General features: G+C 45.9%; 1 protein-coding gene across 2 annotated transcripts in view; it reads right to left on the reverse strand.

The window, feature by feature from the left end:
* GRAP2 (GRB2 related adaptor protein 2) overlaps positions 1 to 21,608 on the reverse strand; it is a 486,852-nt gene that overhangs the window by 128,538 nt on the left and 336,706 nt on the right. For both annotated transcript variants that reach the window (XM_085601255.1, XM_085601253.1), the window contains one exon: positions 966 to 1,134. In XM_085601255.1, the coding sequence (XP_085457381.1) occupies positions 966 to 1,134 (169 nt within the window). The remainder of the gene's footprint in view (positions 1 to 965; positions 1,135 to 21,608) is intronic.

Consider the following 21,608-nt stretch of genomic DNA (forward strand, 5'->3'; position numbering starts at 1 on the left):
TTAGTACACCTGGCCCATAGCTACAGAGTGAGATGAAAGAGCACTGAGCCCTCCTTTAAAGCCCAACTGAGAAAAGTACAATAGGCTGAAGAAACAAAATATCACGCCAATGTCCAGCACTATAACATGTACCGGTAGCGACTCACTGTTCCATCCAATCCCTGATGCAATCTTGTTGCGTTGTACGCATGATACACAAATCCTTGAGTGGGGCTGAAACATGGGTGAGTATCCTTGGAGTCATTATCCTTCTTTGTCATGCTGGTATGTTTTCCTCAAAATATTTCCCTCCTTTTGGTCAACCCTGTTGCCGTATGGGAAGGAAGGTTTAGTAAATGGTTCCAGAGTCCTGCTTAGAGAAACACATATCACCCTGGGGCAAAGGGTGCTGGCCAGTGCTCACACCCCTACCTATACACAACAGCTCTTTCGTCACAGTTTGGCACTAATACATAATGAAGGAAACGGAAGAGATTAGGATGGGACTGGAACCGTGGAGCCATAGAATAAAAAAAAAGGGACATAGGGAAATGCAAGGCCAAAATGAAAAAGGCAAAATATTCAGTGACTGGTCACTGGTCAAAAACAGAAATGGATATACTCAACACAGTTTATGACTAATAACATTACGAAGAGAAAACCAAAAACTTCAGAAAAGTTCAGACAACTTCTTACTAATCATCCTCATGATACAACATCTAAATAGATTCGTCCAGAGAGTACCCAGGATATGACTTTTGCCCCTGCACAGCGCGAAATTCCTTCTGAATGTTTAGTATAGTGTACTAGTCTAATTCCTCAACATTATGCTGTGCTCGGCCCCCTCCCACTACAAATTTAGATGGATGAGAAAGGCATCGATGAGAATCTATCCCACTTAGTAACGTCTTCTGCTCAAGACAATGACAATCTTTTAGTTGTTGTTCATAGAAGCTGCAAGCCAAGGTGATAAGAAGGAGGGGTACCTGCTCATTATGGCTGCCATCCCTCAGAAAGATCTGCTTTTGTCGCGAGATGGAGATGGTTTTGTAGTATGCTACCAGGGCGTTGACGGACTGGAACTTCTCTGACCACAGGTAGTAGTTGCCTCTGGTGTCTCGCATGACCTTAAAGTGCTGGACGTCGTCTTCATGCCTGATAACAGGAAGGGGCAACCATCAAACAATGACTATATTTGTTGAAGAAGATTCACCAAGCATGAAAATACCCAAGTGTATGACCACCGTAAGTGTGTAGGCTACATCTCTATGGCCACAGGGCAGACCCCATTTACCTTAGGCGGTGATTCTATCATTCCAAAGCTGAGGCTTGGATCTTTGGCTATCCCTCTATGACTGTAGGTAACCACTGTAAGTGATCACCACTCAGAACTTATGATACCATTAACTTGCACTTCTCTCATACCTCAAGTCCATCCTTGGCCAATTAATTGCCGGACATCTCAATGTGATCATGCTCAAAGACTGACAACACTGGATGTTTCTAAAAAGTCTTTTAATGCATTTAACATGTCAATTATTTTTTTTAAATGAAAGGCAATTAATCCTTGATTCAAACACTGCCTCGTCCCACCTGCAACTTTCCCAACTCCAGAAAGACTTTTCAGTGGGATCTCCGATTCAGATAACCCGATGACATGGAAGCAGGAAAGGATCCACATGGGATACCCACTCACGGAAGAGATATGAGTTCCAGAAACTATATGCCCAGGACACTGGGCAGAAGAACCCACCCGGTGAGCTTCTTCTATCGTTAACACCGGGGGCACCTTTCCCAACCATGAGCTTTTTCACTGCCACAAGCGCCCTTTACCGAAGGCTCCTGCCAAGGAGATTCGAAGCTAGGCACCGACAAAGCTCTGGAACCTTCCTTGGCTGAGGCTTGCAACTAACTCTGGCTTGGTTGGTCTTTACGAGAGTTTGAAGCTGAAAAGTAACTTTTATTACCAGTTCATGTAGCATACCCATGTACTCGAGTCATAGCTTGGCCCGCCCACAGATCCCTAAAAGGCCGCTATGTGCACTTTGAATATAGCTGCACACTTCTTGAACTCCTGTAGATATTAACTGGCCTCTGTTAACTTCCATTCTAAAAAACTTCCTACTAACCTTAATAGAAAGTGCTTTCGTTTATTTTTGATCAGTCTTTCTCTTTTTAGAGCCCCATGTTGAGTGGTGCTGAGTGGTATCTCAAGAAGATATAAAAAAATGAATGATCCCAAGTTTTAATAGGTGCGGGAATGCAACTGGTAAATTCAAAAGCTCTTCCACCAAGATTTTACACCTGCTGAAAGCAGAAAGGGCCCAGAATCAGGGGCTCATATACAATGACGGACTGGGTAATTCAAGGCCCAGTATGTTATTCACCATCCAGGGCCCAGAAACTGGTGATGGGCGGTAACTGAGGTGGAGATACCACCTGGACCAGTCCCTGCTCCTCTAGTTACCATCCATCTATTAATACTCCCTTAGTGGCTGTTTTTTAATACATGCTCACTATTTTTATGCTCGCTGTGCCACAGGATTCAATCTGTCCCGGCTGAAGAGGGGTGATACCCTGAAACCGTTCCCTGGATGCTTGTTTCCGGTCCAGACAGGACCTGGCCTGACAATTCAGGCTGGACTTTTCCCATGAGGGGCAGGGTCAAGACTGATTTGCATATGGCTAGGTCCAAACTGGGGTGGCATAGTGAACAAAAGAACGATAGATTCAACCCAGATCTCTTGACTGAGGGTGAGCGGTTAAAAAGTTTCCGCACTCCGTCCGACATCTTGTGCTTTCTATGTTCACTATTTTTATAGCACACAATTGTCTGGGCTTCAAGCTCTTTATCTCTTAGCTGAGTGGTGTTGTGCTTGTTCATTCTGAAATCCCCCGGCACATCTGCTCAACTCGGCCTGCAGTGCGATGGGTGACCGAGATAAATGTCAGTGGAACATTTTGAAACATCTATCTGCAAACCTGTAGACATGGACCTGTGGGAGCTCAGTTAAAGTAAGTCCAAACGTAAGCTACTATTCGAGGCCTGCCAGCCGTCTTCACACAAACACCCTACCGGCTGGGCATCATTCTGTAAACCCGGACCATCATGCTGTGAAGCCGGGGATATCATTCTGTAACACCGGACCATCATGCTGTATAGCTCCCCATCATTCTGTCAGTCAGTGAATTTTGGATAACATACTGTAAACCCAGGCGAAAATTCTGTGACCTTTGGCCACCATTCTTTGAGCTTCGGCTATCATTGTGTAAACCTGGGTCATCATTCTGTAACCTTTAGCCATCATTTTGTAACATGTAACCATTATTGTGTAACAGGAAGAAGAATAAGATGTAATTTTGTGATCTGAGCCCAGAAACCTCTAAAAGGTATTCCTCATTCGATTCTGCGTTAACTGTTAGAATTACTTTTGTTTGTAATACAGTGTGAATGAATCCAATTGGGTGAGTGCAAACAATTCCAAAATAAAAGAACTTATCACTCTTTTTGATAAATTCGTTTTAACGCATTTCTGTTCGAAATCCAAATTCTGCAATCCACCCTTGCTCACTAACCTGCTCTAACTTGGCTCCCTAACCCCACAATTCTTTCCTGCTGTGTGTCTTAGATTTAAAATTAATAGACGTTAATATTTTTAAAGTAAAGTTATTGGTAATCCATGCAGTTCCACAATCAAACAGCAGGGGTCAGTATTGCACCACATATCCCACAATCTCAGGCGAGAAGTGTTCAATGGACAAGCATTTTGCAAGGATTAAAACAACGGCTTTATTAACAACCAGTTCGTTCGCTGCACCAGCTCACAAGAAGCACCACATTTTTCTTTTATGTTTGAGGAGTTTTTGCTGTTCCATAATTCTCTTTCATGTTAGAGGAGTTTTAAAACGTAGGAATGTGTTTGAGACTAAAACTTTGCGACCGAACCGTAAATACCGGAGTGTCGGTCCTACTCCTTTGCAAAAAAAAATTCCTAGTCACCTGGAGCTCTGTGCCTTTCCCAAACAGGGCAGGACCTGTATACCTCCGTGACATGTGTTTTTTTGCTCCTGATACCTTTAATACCGGCATGCCTCACTGACCGGGAGCACTCTGCTTTTCCCACCTTTCATGTTAGAATTGCACGAATATGTCTCAGTGACCTGGACCGCTAGTTCCTGGCTTATTCTGGCAGCCTGGATTTTTCTGCTGCACGCTGGGAGTAGTGGTTCCTGGTCATCCCTAATGACCAGGAAATCTTTCTAACTCCGCCCTCGCACCCGTTTTAGGTCTCGGCTACAACTGTTTGTAATCAGACCTGTTGTTTCCTATCAGGCCAGACTTCAGTATTTGGGATATGGGAGGCCATAAAGAAGAATGGGCAGGCTATAAAGACGAGTGGGGTTGTCCAGAAACTCCCAGGTGTCTGTGAACTGGGTCTGTGCATGCTGGGTGGTTTTGTATGGGTGTGAGCTGCATACCATACCAACTGCTGGGTTCTGTCAACTAGGGTTGGCTGTTAAATTCTAGAGGATAAAACCTATAGGCTTCAACTCCTCTGCTCTCTCCACCTCGCCCTCCTTTCTGTCTGTGTCCCCCTCCTTTCTCCTGACTTCACCCGCCTTTCTCTCAGACTTCATCCTGCTGTCCCGCCAACTTCACCCTCTACTGCCTTCCACCTCATTCTCTTCACTTCAACCTACTCTCTCTCCACCTTATCCACCTCTTTATCTGTGTCCCTTCATTTTCTCCACTTCACTGTCATATTTCTCTCACCTCACCCTCCTCTCTTTCCACCTTATCCAACTTTCTCACTCCTAATCTTGCTATCCTGTGACTGAGTGCCAACTTACTCTCACTACACTTCACCCTTCTATTTCCACCTCACCCTTCTATCTCCACCTCACCCTTCTCTCTATTCCTCTACCCTTTCTCTGTTCTGCATCCTCCTCTCACTCTTGCTTACCCTCCTGTCTTTACAACTCACCCTTGTTCTCTCCCCATGAACTTTCTCCTTTTTTTCCTCACTAACCTCCCCTCTGCCTCAGCCTCCTCCTTATTACCCTCCCGTCTCTAGGCTTCACCTTTAAATTTCTCTCCACCTCTCCCTTCTCTCTCTAATCAGTTTAGGATGTAAGTAGTAGCAGCACTATAATCAAGGCCTCTGGAATTACGCAACAGGGAAGGCCCAAATTATGCAGCAATGTTCACTAAATTATGCAGCATAAGAAAATAAGTTACTTACCTGTAACTACGGTTATCCAGTATTGGTATCTTTCATAGATTCACATGCCTGAATCATTCCCCGTCCTCGAGATGGGAGTCCCACGGTAAAATATACAAGCAGTGTCATAAATAATACATAGGCTAAAATGGCCCAAGGCCCTCTAATAGACGCCTATCTATGTCCTTTTTAAAAAAAGGACCAAATGTTGGCTTCAGCCAATCAGCTGGTAGCATCCTCTAGAACACTCCCAGCAGAGGCAAGTTCTCTTCAGATTTTCTAATCACAAGTGGGAAGTAAGGATCCCAAAATTCAAAGAGAACTGACTCCACAGGGAGGAGGGTGGGTTGCATGTGAATCTATGAAAGATACCAATAATGGATAACCGTAGTTACAGGTAAGTAACTTATTTTTTTATCCAGTATTGGGGTATCTTTCATAGATTCACAAGCCTGAATCAGAATAGCAAGCAGTGCCCTGAAACTGTACTGTCGTTAGCGGACGGTGGGAGACATATAATCTTAAAGTCCCAATATGTTAGCCATATACCAGAAACATTTCTTGTAGTCATAAATCTAATCTGAATTGTATACATTAAATATTTTAGTGAAGCAAAATGCTAAAAATAAAACCATCCCTGGTGAGATAATTCCTTCATGATACATGAACGTTTGAATGTATTGGGCGAATTGGTTTACTGAATTTGGGGGCAATTTGGGGAAGCATCATTTAAAAAGAAAACCTTGCTGCTATTTTTTAACCTTGTATTTGAATCTTGAATTTGGGGGCAATTTGGGGAAGCATTATCTTTTAAAATAACCTTGCTGCTATTTTTCTAAATCTTGTATTCGAATCTTAAATTTGGGGGCATTTTGGGGATGTATTATCTTTAAAAAACCTTGCTGCTACTTTTTAATCTTCGGCGCCAGGACGCGCGCAGCGGGCGCACCGTGGGCGCGCCGAAGGAGCGCCTAAGGCAAGCCCTTCTGGGCCCGTCCGTGCCTGTCCAAGCCAAGGGGCGAGGAGTCCTGCCCAAACTGGAAAGTTTGTTATACAATACTCCTGTGAGCAGCTTTTAGCGCTACGTCCTATTCCTCTAAGCGAATGCTCGATAATGCATCCAGTACGCTGCGGACATAGCTGTAGTAATTGCCAGTATGTCTTAAGTACATAAACTGCGTTTACTAAGTCTATTTCCCCTAACATATTTGACTTTAAGACTCATATTAAGCAACCTAATGCTGCCAACAAAGTAGGGGTTTCTGCCTTTTCTTTTTTAAATATTAATTGCCGCTCGCTACCTAAGCATAAAGAGGAGATCTTTGATTTATTGCTTATTGAGCAGCCAGACGCCATGTTTCTTACTGAAACCTGGCTAAAGGATAGCTCTGGACCCGACATAGCTTCTGCTCTTCCAGCTAATTACATAATAAAGAGAAAGGATAGGAAAGAGAAATCAGGTGGTGGCATTGCTATTATTTATAAAAACATTTATACCTGTAAATTTGAAGACTTAATCTTTTCAGGCTGTGAAGCTGCTCTATTTAGATTGAATATTAATCCCCAATTCACTTTTTCTATTTTTTTAATTTATCGTCCTCCGGGGCCGGCTGGTCTGTGGGCCGCCACCCTTCCCGATTTAACGGCCCCTTATCCTTTAAATTCTGCTAACTTTTCCATTTTGGGTGACCTTAATCTGCTTCTGGATGACTCTACTTGTGGGGTCAGTTCTACTTTGATCCCAGATCTAGTGGCAATGAACATATTACTTCATAACTCAGGCGCCACTCACTTAGCTGGGCACTTACTTGACCCTATTTTCTCTAATCTTTTAAACATTGAGTGTTCCCCAGCTCTTCCGCTAACATGGTCACACCATTATTTAACAGGTTTCAGCTGTAAGCAAACTTTGTTTCACCCTTCGACTTCTGTTTTGAGCGGCAAAACTAAGGGTAGAAATTGGGGGAAGCTGAATCAGGTACATCTCAATCAGGTTTTGGCAAAAAATATGTCTGACATTAGTCAGGTTTCTTGGGCCGATATGCAAAACATTTGACACTGTTTTGAGAAATCTATTGATACATTTCTTCCTCTTTCTACAAAAAAATTAAACAAGCATCGCCCACCTGCCCCCTGGTTTTCAGAGAAATTAAAGAAAGAAAAAAGTAAATGCAAAGTCCTTGAAAGGCGTTGGAGGAAGGACTATTTTGACAACTCTAAGATCGCCTATAAAACAGCAATACGAGCATATCACTCTCTGTGCAACATTGCCAAAGCGGAATTTTTGAACAATACTATAATAAATGCACAAAATAATTCCAAAACTCTATTTAAAGTTGTCAGAAATTTGTCTGGCACTGATAACCTTCCTAGTCCTCCTACTCTTACTGAAACTCAATGTGAGAATTTGGCTGGTTTCTTCCTTGACAAAATAGAAAAAATGTATGCTGCTTTTAAGACGAAACAAGACATTTCTCCAGTGACATCTAATTCTGCGAAACAGTTGAAGGAGAATCAAGGACACTCTAGCTCTCTACTTGAAACTTGGGCATTTCTTGATGTTATCACTTTTAAGCAAATTTTAAACAGTCTCAGATCTGGTTCACCAAACGACTTATTTCCTGTTCCAGTAATGCAAAAACTGGATGTACCTATACTGAGTGTGATCATGGAGCTACTGAATGCTTCCATTCGTGAATTTACTATACCTGCTGAGTGGAAGCATGCCATGGTTCTCCCTCTTTTAAAAAAAGCTAATGCTGATCCAGAGCAGTTATCCAACTTCCTCCCTAACTCTCTGCTTCCAGTGTACTCCAAAAGTTTGGAAAAACACATTAATATTCAGCTAACTAAATTTGTTGCCACCCATCATTTTTTACATCCTTCGCAGTCAGGTTTTCGGGAAGGTTTCTCGACCGAGACAGCGCTTTTGGGGGTCACAGAGAAATTACGTGGACATCTGGACGCTGGGGAGACAGCGGCGCTTATTCTACTTGACTTAAGCGCCGCCTTTGACACGGTGTCTCATCCAGTGTTATTGATGGCTTTGCGTTCATTGGGGATAGCTGGCCCAGCACTTAGCTGGCTTAGTGATTTCCTGACCAACCAAACTTTTCAGGTTTTTTCATCTGAGGCAGCGCCGAAAACTCATTTAGCCCCCTATGGTGTTCCCCAGGGCTCTATTTTGAGTCCTTTATTATTTAATATTTATGTTAAGCCACTAGTTGTGATCGCAGAAGAAGTAGGGTTGTCTATTTTCTCCTATGCCGACGATACCCAAATAATTTTTTCTTTGTCGGCAAATAGGTTTTCGGAATCATCTTCTCTTCAGATAGGGCTTAGGAAAATTGCGGATTGGATGGCGGTTAACTCATTGAAGCTCAATGGGGAGAAGACAGAGGTTCTTATCTTGGGTAACAATGTAGACCTCTGGGGCCCCCAGCACTGGCCACCTGAAATGGGGACTCTCCCTACACCTGCCACTCAAGTCCGCAATCTGGGTGTGATTATTGATAATCAACTCTCAATGAAGCAGCAAGTGGCAAAAGTAGCTTCTGTCTGCTTCATAATCCTGAAATGGCTCAGGAAGATCCTTTGGATGTTGCCAAGTCCCACTCAAAAAACAGTAATTCAAGCACTTATTACATCTAGATTGGACTATGGCAACATCCTATATTTGGGAGCCAATAAGGAGGTGACTCGCAGACTGCAATTGGTACAGCATGCAGCGGCTAGGCTGCTATGCCAGATTACCCGAATGACTCCTGTCTCCAGCTCTCTTCGTGAACTCCATTGGCTCAGGGACGAGAGCCGTATAAAGTTCAAGACCCTGAACTATATGTTCAAGGTGAAGTCTGGTAGTGTCCCTCAATATCTAAAGGCCATTGTTCACTCATATCTTCCTTCACGGTCCCTCCGTTCTGCTACCCAGGCCAAGTTTGTAGTACCTAGGATCAAACGTTCCCGTCTGGGTGGTCCATCCTTTGCTTATCTAGGTCCTCTCCTTTGGAATTCTCTTCCTTTATTCCTTAGGAAAGAAACTGTTTTCAGTGACTTTCGTAGACACCTAAAGGCTTGGTTGTTCAATCAATAGGTTCGTGACAGTTTGATTACTTGTAATTTTTCCTGTACAGCGGCGCTGGGAAACCTTTTTGGTAGCTATGCGCCTTATAAGATCAATAGTAAATAAATAAACGTTCACCTATAAATACAGTCCTGCACAGTCATCTATACATATAAATACCTTTTGTCTATACATTTTCATATTAACGCCATACTTTAAAACACACAAGTTAGATAGTGGACCAAAAACAACCAATAAGGCACCAATCACATACAATCACCAACTGAAGTCAGGAAAAACAAAAAAATATAAATTCTTGTGTGCAAATCTCCAAACGTGCCCCCTGTCCAAGAGCACTCCCCTATTGCCAGGGGCAACACAATGAAAAAGCTAAATCAGAGCTGGACCACTTTGCGAAAATGTTCAAATTCATATGAATAGTGGATTTTTTTTCAAAGCCACGAAGCAGTTGAACATAGATCAAGTTTTCTTTTTTCATTCATTTTTACAAGACAAACAGCCAACGCGTTTTGTTTCCCTTAGATACAGGACTTCTTCAGGGCAATGTTGAATATATTTAGAACCTTAAGGTGTTAATGGATACGGTAGTAACCTTGAGCATATGTATAGTTCGGCAGAGGTGAAAGTCACACCCATATGTCGGGCTCATTTGTTTGAGCAAGCAAATAATCCACTTGGAAAAAGAAGATAAAAGGTTAAATGTCCATCGTATTCTTGGTGTGTCTTGGCGATGTGCAGCACAATTCGGAGCACCTGTGGTATGATAGCCACAATGGTGTATTATAACTTTATATTCGGTGCTCCATAAGACATATCCAGAGCTTGGAAAGGTACTTAGTTTAAAGGAATATCCCGCCGCATGGTAGATGGCGTTCTCCTGCTGCCCGACAATTCTAACTGCGGTGAGAGACATACCTTTATTAGAATAAAGGATAGATTTCCTCTTCTGTTAAACATAGAGGCTGATCTTATTTGAAGAGATGCCGCAGTACCGCCTGACCAACCGCTGCATCTTCTTGTTGTGTAGATTGTAAACAATAATGCTTCGTAAACGTGTGGACATTCTTCCATGTCGCAGCACGGCATATCTTGTCTAACGTCACTCCAGCAAATAAAGCTGCTGATGACGAAACAGTTCTTGTGGAGTGTGCTTTGGTTCTTGCTGTTAGAGGCTTGGTAGACTTTTCATGACAGAACTGAATCGCGGCTGAGACCCATCTGTTGATCGTAGCCTTTGTTACAGATGTTTCCTTTTTTCCTTGTCCATAAGCGACCAGGAGCTGATTGGTTTTCCTTATTTCCTTCGTCTTGTGTAGATAGAATTTCAGACACCTTTTGATATCCAATGTATCCAACGTATGCAATGCCTGTTCTGCTGGGCTAGATGGATATGGAAAGAAGGATTGCAATATCACAGGTTCATTGAGGTGAAATTGTGTTGGTACCTTAGGAATAAATGTCGGGTTTGTTCGTAAAGTTACGTATTTTTCAGTAAAATGTAGAAAATGTTCCTTTACTGTAAAAGCTTGTATTTCATTCACCCTCCTTGAAGAGGTAAGAGCTAATAAAAGGGATACCTTCAATTTGAGGAACTTGAGCTCCTCCATGTGAATTGGCTCAAACATTTTTCTCATCAACTGCGCTAGGACCACATTAAGCTTCCATTCTGGAGGAGGTGCACGCACCGGGGGAAATGAGCGGAAAAGGCCTCTCATGAATTGCTTTATGAGACTAGATGCACAGAGAGAAAGTGCTTGAGGAGATTTCCTATAGCGGGAAATTGCAGCAAGGTAAACCTTCACTGAAGAGAAAGTGAGACCTGATTTAGCCAGAGAGAGGAGGTACGGCAAAATAGGCTCAGCAGGGGCTTGCAGAGGATGAACGTTATTTCTTTCACACCAGCAACAGAATCTTTTCCATTTCAAACGATATGTTTTGATAGTGCTTTCAGCACGGGATTTAGCAATGAGTTCTCCACAGCCTTGCGGAATATTAAGTTCTCTAAATCCTAGGAATTCAGCAGCCATGCGTGCAAGTGAAGAGAGTGTGGATCCGTATGAATCACTTGGCCCTTGTTCCTCGATAACGTAGTTGAGGACGGTTGTAGACAAACTGGCTTCACTTGCGACAACAGGAGCAGCTCCGGGAACCAGTATAGCCTGGGCCAACTTGGTGCTATCAGGATTAAGCGGCAACCTTCCAATTTCATTTTGATTGGCACCCTGCGAATTAACGGGATGGGGGGAAAAGCGTAGGCATATATCCCTGATCATCGCATTAAAAGGCATTCTCCCTGGACCCTGGCAGTGGGAATCTGTTGGCATAATACTGGCATTCGGTGTTCTCCTCTGTTGCAAAGAGGTTCTCCCATCTTTGGAGGACCTTGTCCAACTGGGATTGTTCTAGCTCCCACTCGTGGCAACTGGACTGAGACCTGCTTAACGTGTCTGCTAGGTTATTGTGCAGACCCCTGACATGCTCGGCCTTCAGCAAGATTCCATGGTACGTTGTCCATTCCCATAAATTCCTGCACTTCTTGAGATAGCGTAATGGATTTTATTCCTCCTTGCTTGTTTATATAGTACATGCTGATCGTATTGTTTGTACGGACCAACACTGAGGAGCCTGCTATTACCGGCAGGAAAGCTTGAAGAGATAGGAATATGGCTTTGAGCTTCAAACTGCTGATGTGCTGCCTTTTCTGTACCGAAGACCATTTGCCTTCGATTTGAAAGTCCTGCAGATGACCTCCTCAGCCCTCCATGGAGGCGTCTGTTGGTAGAATGAAGTCTGGGGTGTTTTGTAGAAAGGTTAGGCCTTGAAAGAGATTTGTCGCTTAGACCACCACTCTAGCGTTTCCACCATCAGTGATGTGATTCGAATTACATCTTCGAAGAATCCCAAAGCTTGTTGCTACTGTTTCTGCAGCTCTTTCTGAAGAGGCCTCATCTTAAGTCTAGCTAGAGGTACCAGGCTTATTGCTGAAGAGCACATTCCCAGAAGCGATATGAACATTTGTACAGAAACTGACCCTTTTTAAAAAAATGGTCTTAGCCAGCCTTTGTAGATGTATCTGTCTCTCTTGAGACAAGATCGCCTTGCATTGAACGGTGTCCAAGGATTCTCCCAGAAAAGATATTACTTGAGTTGGACGTAAAACTGATTTTTCCCTGTTTAGGGTGAGTCCCAATGTGTTTTACAAACGGAGGCAAGCTCTCATTGTTTGATCGGCCCCCTGCGCTGTTGCTGCTTTGAGAAGCTAATCGTCGAGGTATGGAAAAGCTTGAAACCCCTGAAACCTGCTACTGGTGCCAGGCACTTGGTGAAAATCCGTGGTGCTGATTTTAGGCCAAATGGGAGCACCTTGAATTGATAGTGGGTACCAGCCACTGTGAACCGCAGCTATTTCCGGTGCTTTGGGTGGATTGGGATATGGAAATATGCGTCTTCCATGTGGCGCGAAGTCATTAAATCTCCTTTGTTTAAGCATCTCAAAATATCAAAGTGTTACCATCCTGAACGTCTGTTACTTGAGAAACTTGTTGTTTCCTTAGGTCCAGAATCGGTCTCCATTCTCCTGACTTCTTTCCTATTAGGAAGAAACGAGAATAAAAACCTCTTCCCTCCTGAGCGAATGGTACTTCTTCTATTGCTTCCTTGAGGAGCATGGTCAAGACTTCCTTTCGTAATAAGTGAAGACGAGGGGGAGGGGGAACCCTGGGTGGAATGATCAGTGGCTGTTGAATAAATTCTAGAGTGTGGCCCCTGGTGGCTAGGTCCAGCACCCAGCGGTCTGATGTTATTTTGTGCCACCGCTGTACATAAGCAGAAATTTTCGCACCCACGTGCAGGGAGGGAAGCTGGGCTGGTACCCTGACATACTCATTGTTTTCTGCCTGAGTCACAGCCTTGTTGGGGTGCACGCTTGCCGCCTCCCTGGCGAGAGAAACCAGCCGTTGATGATTGACGTTAAGATGGAGGGCGGTAAGATTGTAATATTGAGATTGGTATGCCTGATATTGTTGAGCCCTCTGATATCCTCCTTTGTAAGTGGCGAATCCTCGCCCTCTAGCACCTCTGAATGGTACTCTCCTGTACTGCAGAGCTCCCAAAGACTTTGTGATGTCCGTATCAATTTTTATCGCCAGTAGAGCTTCATCGATGTGCTTTCTGAAGAGCGATTCTGCGTCGAAAGCCATATCAAGAACTTATGTTTGTTCCTCAGGTCTGACGGTAGTAACTTTTAGCCACCCATAGCATTGAAGTACAGCCGCTCCAGCCAATTGCCTAAAACCAGTATTTGCTATGTCAAGAGCACAGTCAATTGTTTCTGAAGCTGCACACTCCCCCTCCAACAGGATGTTGCGTGCATCTTGTCTGTTTTCCTCTGGGATGAGGTCTATCAGTCCTGCCATATTGGACCACATCTGACGGTCATAGCGACCTAAAATGGCTAGAGCATGTGCTGCTCGGATTGTTACAGCTGCCATTGATGAAAACCTTTTCGCCAGAATGTCCATCCGGCGGTCTTCTTTGTCTGGGGGGTAGTAATCGGGGTGGCCGGATTCTTCGAGTTTCTCTGTGCAGCCTGGGAGATGACGGAATCTGGCTTCGGATGCCCAATAAGGCAAGATGGAGAGTCATCTGGAGCCCTATATTTCTTTTCTACACAAGGCAGTACCGGTGGTATGGATGCCGGTGTTTTCATGATCCTTATGCCCTCCTGCCATATATGGTTGATGGTAGGAATTGTTATGTTAGTCATGTTATGTTATGTTAGTCATTTTTATAAGGCGCGCAGCTGCCCCAGCCAAGGGGCGTCCCGGCCCCTGATCAGGTACCACAACACAACAAATCGATGCTGGGAAGGAGAGGAAGGAATCAGTCAGCAGTTGGGAACAAAAAAGTTTTTATGGCGCGCCTAAAAGAAGTAAGGCTGTTCAGGGCTCGAATATGGACAGGGAGAGAATTCCATAATCCTGCCGCTAATACTCGAAAGGAGCGACCTCCCATCCTACTCAGACTAAACCGTGTATTGGCCACCAGATGGAGAAATTCCGATCTAAGAGACCGCATAGGAACATAGGAGGAGACAAGCTTAGCGAGGGCTGGAGGAGAGGAAAGCTTCAAGATTTTAAATGTCAGGCAGAGAGCCTTAAATTTAATTCTCTGTCTGACCGGCAGCCAGTGGAGAGAGGTCAAAACTGCAGAGACAGAGCACTGTCTAGGAAGGCCAACAATGGCTCGCGCCGCGGCATTCTGCACCCTTTGCAATCTAGTAGCCTCCGCCTGATTCACCCCGAGCAGCAGCGCACTCCCATAGTCCAGCCGAGAAAGAATGGAGGCTTGGACCACCAGTTGCCGAGTAGGGGGGTCGAAGAATTTGAGGACCGGTCTCAGCCCTCGCAGAATACCATAACAGGTAGCTGCAACCTTCTTCGTGTGGCTGGTGAAGGAGAGTGTAGGATCCAGCCAGACCCCCAAGTTCTTAACTTCGGCAGCTGGGATGGGAGTCACCCCCAATTCTGGAGGCCACCACTGGTCTCCCCAGAGCTCCGCCTGCTTTCCTAAGATCAGGACCTCGTTTTTTTTGGCATTTAACTGCAGACAGTTAGTTCGCATCCAATTTGCCACGGCTATGAGTCCTGCACGGAATCTGGGAGCGTTCACCTCGGGATCACCGCTGAGTGTCACCGCCAGCTGCGTGTCGTCGGCATACGATGTCATGGTTAAGCCACATTGTCTGACGAGTGCAGCCAGCGGTTTCACATATAGGTTGAACAGAGTGGGGCTCAACGCAGAGCCCTGCGGAACCCCCAGCCCCAGTGGATGGAAAGAGGACTGACAAGGTGGAATAGCCACTTTAAAAAACCGGTCCGAGAGGAAAGAGCGAAACCATTGGAGAGCAATCCCCTCAATTCCCACTCCCTCCAAGCGCCGGATCAGAATGTCATGAGACACCGTGTCAAACGCGGCGCTCAGATCTAACAGGAGGAGCGCCGCTGTCTGCCCAGCATCCAGCACCGTTCGCAAGTGCTCGGTCATAAAGAGCAGTGCAGTTTCGGTGCTGTGTTGTGCACGAAAACCATTCTGGCTCTGGTCTAGAATGTTATTTCGAGAAAGGTGGGCGGACAAGATGGAGTTCACATGTGCCTCAGTAACCTTGGCGGTCCAGGGCAGGAGGGAGATGGGACGGTAGTTTTCTGGTAATAGGGGGTCAAGGTTAGGCTTCTTTAAAATTGGGCTGACCACTGCCTGCTTCCAGGAAGAAGGGACCACGCCCGATGTGAGCGATAGATTGATCAGATCCAGTATAGGCTCACGACATAAGGGAGGAAGAAGTCTAAATACCTCTGGCTTCAGCGGATCTAATGGAGAACCGGATTTAATTTTGAGGCTCAGAGTATCGAAGACCTCGTCAGACATTACTGGCAGGGAGGACAGGGTTTCATGAACCGTAGCCATCACACCAGTTTGCTCAGCACCAGGCACAGATGACGTAAATCCTCGGTAAATCGCCTGCACTTTCTCCACGAAAAAGGATGCCAGACTTTCACAGTGAGAGTCCGTGCAGATTTCCACCGAGGTGGCCCGTTTCCCCATAAGGTCTTTAAGAACCTTAAAGATTAATTTAGACGGGTTGGGGCTATTCTGAAACTCGAAAGCATAGTGTGCGGCACGGGTTTGACAGATTGCCCTGTGATAGATCTTAAGCTGGGCAAAATACAAAGATTTCAAGGTAGGATCAAAGGATTTCCTCCACGCCCTCTCAGCTTGCCGGCACGTTCTCTTAAGCTCGGCAAGAGTGTCATTATACCATGGGCTGGGAACTTTAGCATGGCATTTCGACCAGCGCATCGGTATAAGAGAGTCAAGGGCGGCTAGGACCCAGTTACGAAACTGCTCGTATCCTTGTTCCACATTCAGCAGATTGCCCAGGGGCTGCGCCTCCAAGATCTTATAAAACTCCTCCAGTTTGAGCTTATGCCAATTTCTTTTAAGGATCAGTCTATCCACAGGTTTAAATTGTGGGTCATCTATAGGACATGAAACTTTAACCAGCAGATGGTCAGTCCAGCCTACCACCATCGGGTCAGAGACCCTAGCCCGCTCCAGTGTGGTAAAGAAGGGGTCAAGGATATGACCTCCTATGTGGGTAGGGGAGGTAACTAGTTGGATCATTTGCATGGCTTCAAGGTCCGCTAGCAAGGTATTAATAGGTGCTGATGACCCCTGATCAAAATGGATATTGAGGTCGCCTACGATGTTAAAATTGGCACATCTCGGAGCTAAAGAGCTAACCACGTCAGCAAGAGCGGCCTTGAAGACAGTGTCGTTCCCTGGCGGGCGGTAGATAAGCATACCGCTAAGTGTAAACTGATGACTGAAGGCTACCTTAAAAGAAGCGCTCTCACACGCTGGTAAGTCAAGAGCTTTCCATTCAGCCGGGAAGTAAGATTTTATCACCATAGCTTTGCCACCCCCTCTAGAAGTGCGGTTGAGAGTGAACACTGTGTAGTTAGAAGGGAATGCCAGATTGATTATTGCAGTGTCCGCATCCTGAAGCCAAGTCTCAGTGAGGAAGATGAGGTCAGGAGAGTCCTTTCCGATCATGTCACGTAAGGACTGATGGTGCTTGACCAACGATCTCACGTTCAGACTCCAGATGCTAAGCACACGCTCAGAGATATTAGTACGTGTATTTGGGGCATTCCTTTCCACAGAGCGCACCCCAGACCACAGAGCGTACCACTTTCGTTGTGTCCTCTTTAAAATAGTACAGAAAACATTCTGTTTGTTTTACAGTAATGGAAAAGTGGAACCTGTTGGCTGCCCTTTGCATTAAATTGTGAAATCCCCCTATATCTTCTGGGGAAGAGTCTGAAGGCAAGTGCGTAGGAGGGGATGGTGTTGGAATCACATAATCATCCCAAGAATAAAGAACAGATGCCGGGTCTGGTGATTCACCTTACTCTACCTCTTCTTCCAAAGAGGAAGTGTTCTGTTCTTCGGGATAGGCTGTCACCGAGCCCGTTACGTTCACAGGTGTGCTAGGCAGTTGAGGGCCTGGTGCGCCTTTAGGTTCTTCCACTTGAGGAACCTGGTCTTCTGATTGACATTGTTGAGGAGGGAATCTTTGTCTGTAATCTGCTAACATGGCTTGAAGATCTTGTATTAATGATGGTGGTAGATGAGCCATCTCTCTGTGGCGCGGTTCCTGTTGGAGGTTGAATTGATAGCTGGGACGTGGAGCCATATAGTGTTCCTGGTAATATTGTGCCTACTGATAATCTTCTTCCTCCTCATCATCATCCTGGCAATTTACATGGAGCTCAGATGGACTGTGAGCAACCCCATAGAGGCCGTCATCATCATCAGCATCATCCGCTTCTTCCTCGATATACCCTTCCAAAAGATGTGATTTGAGCAAAGGCGACACCTTGCTATAGTCCTGCAAAGACATGTGTAAAAGGTCTTTGTAACTGTAGTGACCTGAGTATTCCTCATTGACGGGGGCGTCGACTGTGCAGAAATGATAATCAAGGGGATTTACTTCGTCGACGGTGTTGTCGTCGTCGACGGTGTTGTCTTCGTCGACGGTGTCTTTGTCGACGGTGTCTTTGTCGACGGTGTCTTCGTCAACATTGTTGCCGTAGACGATGGGACATCGATGGTCTTCAACAACGAAAAAGCTCTCATTGTTGAGCTAGAAACCTTAGTAGATAGAATAGGGGATTGGATCGCCGTCGTTACAGTTGCCGTCGACGATATCGGGGTCTGAGCGTACTTCTGTTCCAGAAGAGGTCTGGATCGTTGCGACCGATCCAGAGGTTTTGTTGTGTCGCAGTCTACGAGCTAGCATGCGGCTGGAGCGGTCACCGCTAATATAGAATTTATACTGGAGGCGCAGCAGGGCATATTCCGCCTTGGCAAGGTCAAGGCGCTGTAGGACCAGACGCTAGGTTTCCAGTTCTCTACACACTCAGGGAGTGCCTGTACGCTGCCGTCTCTATCTGTTTACACTTTTCTGCACGCAGCCTATTCTCTACAGCGGAGATCGCTATTAGCTCCCCCCTTACCACTAGTTTTAATGCCTCCCATACCGAAGCAAGTCATTAAGGCTAGGATAATTTGTGATAGTCGTGTGTATCATGTTTACCATTTGTTCAGATTGTAGCAAGGCATCTCGGAACCGCCACCGAGATGGCCGGGTTCGGAAGGCACTAGGATTCAGCAAAAGCGTATTTGGGGCATGATCAGACAGGGAGCAAGGCTTAATGGTAGTGCCCCCTACATAGTCTTTCAAGGCATCTGTTATGAGTAAATGGTCTATGCAAGCATAGGATTTATGGGCAGCTGAGTAAAATGTGTAATCTCTGGCATCAGGGTGTGTGTGTGTGTCTCCAGATGTCAGTGAGTGAGCTGTTGGCTAACCATTGTATACAAGAAGGTGACACTGTCTTTGTTGTGCACTGGCTCGATCAGTCTAGGTTTGAGTCCATGACAAGGTTGAGATTGCCCCCCGTAACTATGGTCCAATCAGGGGAGGTTAAGACGTGTTCTAGGGCGGAAGTGTTCCTGATTTCCATTTGGATTATACAGGGAGGCGACTGTGAACTGCATGGACCCACATTGAAGCCTAATCCCCAGTGCCCTGCCTTAGATTTTCATGAGTGTGGATATAACCTTCCAGCAAAACCTCTGAACAAGCAGAATGACTACCCCATTCTTTTTAGTCATGCACAGTTGTGGGTACCACCGGGTGCACATGCGGTGAGTGTCTTTGGCTAATAGATGTGTCTCCTGGAGCATACAGATATCGCAGCCTGACCACTCCAGGAGAGACAGGATCGCCTTGCGCTTTACTGGCATATTTTGCTCTCGTATATTGAAGCTCAATACCTGCAAAGATTGTGTAATGTGGCAGTGGGGAGGTGTGTTCCGTCTACCTTGCTATGCATGTGTCGCTCTAAAGGGACAGGAGGGGAGAGCTCGAAGACACTGATCCAGCTGACATAAGAATTCAATGGACAAGGTGGATGGTGCGTAGGAGAGAGAAACAGAAGAGGATAGAAAGATACCGAAAGCTGCAAAAGAAAAAATAATAACAGTAACATCAGAAGACCATAGTTTGTCTGCTCCAGTGGATTGGGGTGGCCTGTGGCCACAAATGGCAGGTCTGCCTTGCATGGCGGTCTGGCGCGGTACCGCAGGATCCATCAGGAGTTGGACGAGAGAGGACAGAGTCCACAATGTCCACAGCCATCCTGCCGCCCCGCAGCCACCATCACACAGCTCTCTCCACGGTTTTATGTCGCTAGGTGGCCCCCCTCTCATGAAGCCTCTGAGAGCAGAATCCACGTAAAGAGCCTGCAGGACCGCCTGCCATTCCTTGCAGATGGTGTCTGGGTCAGGTTTCGTTTTGCGTCGAGCACTCCAGACTAGCTGCCATGCTTCTCGCTGCATTTTGTTAGCACTGGGGAAGGAGGGCCGCTCCCCAATGCCCCCCGGCGTGTCGATGTACAGTAAGGCCAAGGCCTCCATGAGGGATCTAATCTGGTGGAGGATACCCTTGCAGCGGAAGATGATGCAAAAGAGGTGCTCTCATGCATACAGGATGTTTGCTTTTTGTAAATCCTCTTTGAATGGGCGGAAATCTTTTCGTTTTTGCAAAGTGATCCGGGAGAGATCTTGATACAGCACTGGAGTGTGGCCGTTGAACTGGATCGGGTGTGCATCCTGGGCTTTTTTGAGGATGTCCTCCTCGGTTTGAAAATCATGTACACACACCAGGATATCCACTGGAGAATCCTTATCAGACCGTCCGGGTCCTATCCAATGGGCTCGGTCCAGCTGCAGGGTGGGCTCATCTGTATGCCCCAGGAGGTGTCAGAAAAGTTCAGTAACATATGCTCTTAGGTTGGATCCTTCTGCTTTTGATGGCATTCCCCTTATGCCGACGGTGTTTCTTCTTGAATGATTCTCCAGGTCCTCATTATGCGCCTGGAGGTCAAGGTGCTCCTCTTTGAGCCTTAGGACCTCTTGTTGCAGCCATTCGAGTTCCTCTTCACGGCTGGTTTCTCTTTCTTCCAATGCAGCCACTCTTTCGTCCACCTTGTCTATGTCTCGCCGCACCTCCCGGAGATCTGTCGCTAGATCTGTTTTCATAGCCTGTAGATCGGCGCACAGGGAGGTGAAGAGTGATTCCCGGAAGGCTTTAGTCACTGGTCCTTCTCCGTCGCCCAGGTCCGTTTTGGGATCACCGCCTGCATTTGCTTGTCAGTCCTCTATGGCAGGGCTTCCCTGCTTACCAAACATCTCCTTGAGGAAGCGGCCTTTCTTAGACCTATTTACCAACATGCTGCCATGATACAGGAGGTGCCTGGCGCTTGAGTCGTTCTTGCCCCAGGGTCACCTCATAAGAACCCCCTCTTTTCAGATTTGCCCTTGCTTGAAATGGCCTAGTTTCTCAACAGTCCGGTCCCTTGGGAGTCGGTAGCCCAGTGGAGTGGCTCTAGCTTGCACCTCTCTGGCTTCTAAGTTCCTGAGCATGTCCCCTGACCAGGGCATAGCATTAGCTTATGATTGCTCCCCCAGACTGCTGGTCGCAGACTGCTGGGCCCTCCAAGGGTGAAAGGGAGGGGGGGAATCTGCTTCCGCCTAGGTGAATCGCTCCCCCTACATGCTCAGTCCCCGAGGGGCCATATGCTTTTTCTTTGTCACGTCCCCTCTCCTCAGTAGTTCTTTCAGCGAAGGTGGAGTGGCGGGGGAGATAACTTTGCCATTTAATGGTGAGATTTGTTAGCTTTGCCTATGCTTGTTAAAGAGTAGAATGAAATGAGAGGAGAGAAACAGCGAGGCAGAATAGATAGAAGTGAGATAGAGAGGGGTTAGAGAGAGAGAGTAGCTTTAGATAAGAGAATGGAAAGATGGTGGCTAAAGATGGTGTAGATGCAATGGAAAGAAAGTGGGACGAGATGGGATAGAGTAAATGGAAAGTTGTGGGTTAGAGACAAGAGTGAAAGAAAGACAGGTGGGGGAGAGTGTTATACAGACTAAAGATTGACATGGGGAAGAGGAAATGTGCAAAGGAGAGTGAGAAAGGCAGAGCTCAAGAACAGAGCAGGGAAATAGTAGTTAAAGAGGCTGGGAGATGTGTAGGAGAGGAAGGAGAAAGTTGAAGAGACAGAGGCACCAAAAGGACTTGATAAGTCAACAGGCCTAGGAGAACGGCAGGTAAAGGATGTAGGAAATGGCTGCAACTCTCCTCAGGATGGGCAAAGACACTACCAACTCCGCAGAGCAAAATAAATGTCAGATCC

The sequence above is a fragment of the Triturus cristatus genome, chromosome 4_2 (assembly GCF_964204655.1).
Source record: "Triturus cristatus chromosome 4_2, aTriCri1.1, whole genome shotgun sequence".
Taxonomy (NCBI): domain Eukaryota; kingdom Metazoa; phylum Chordata; class Amphibia; order Caudata; family Salamandridae; genus Triturus; species Triturus cristatus.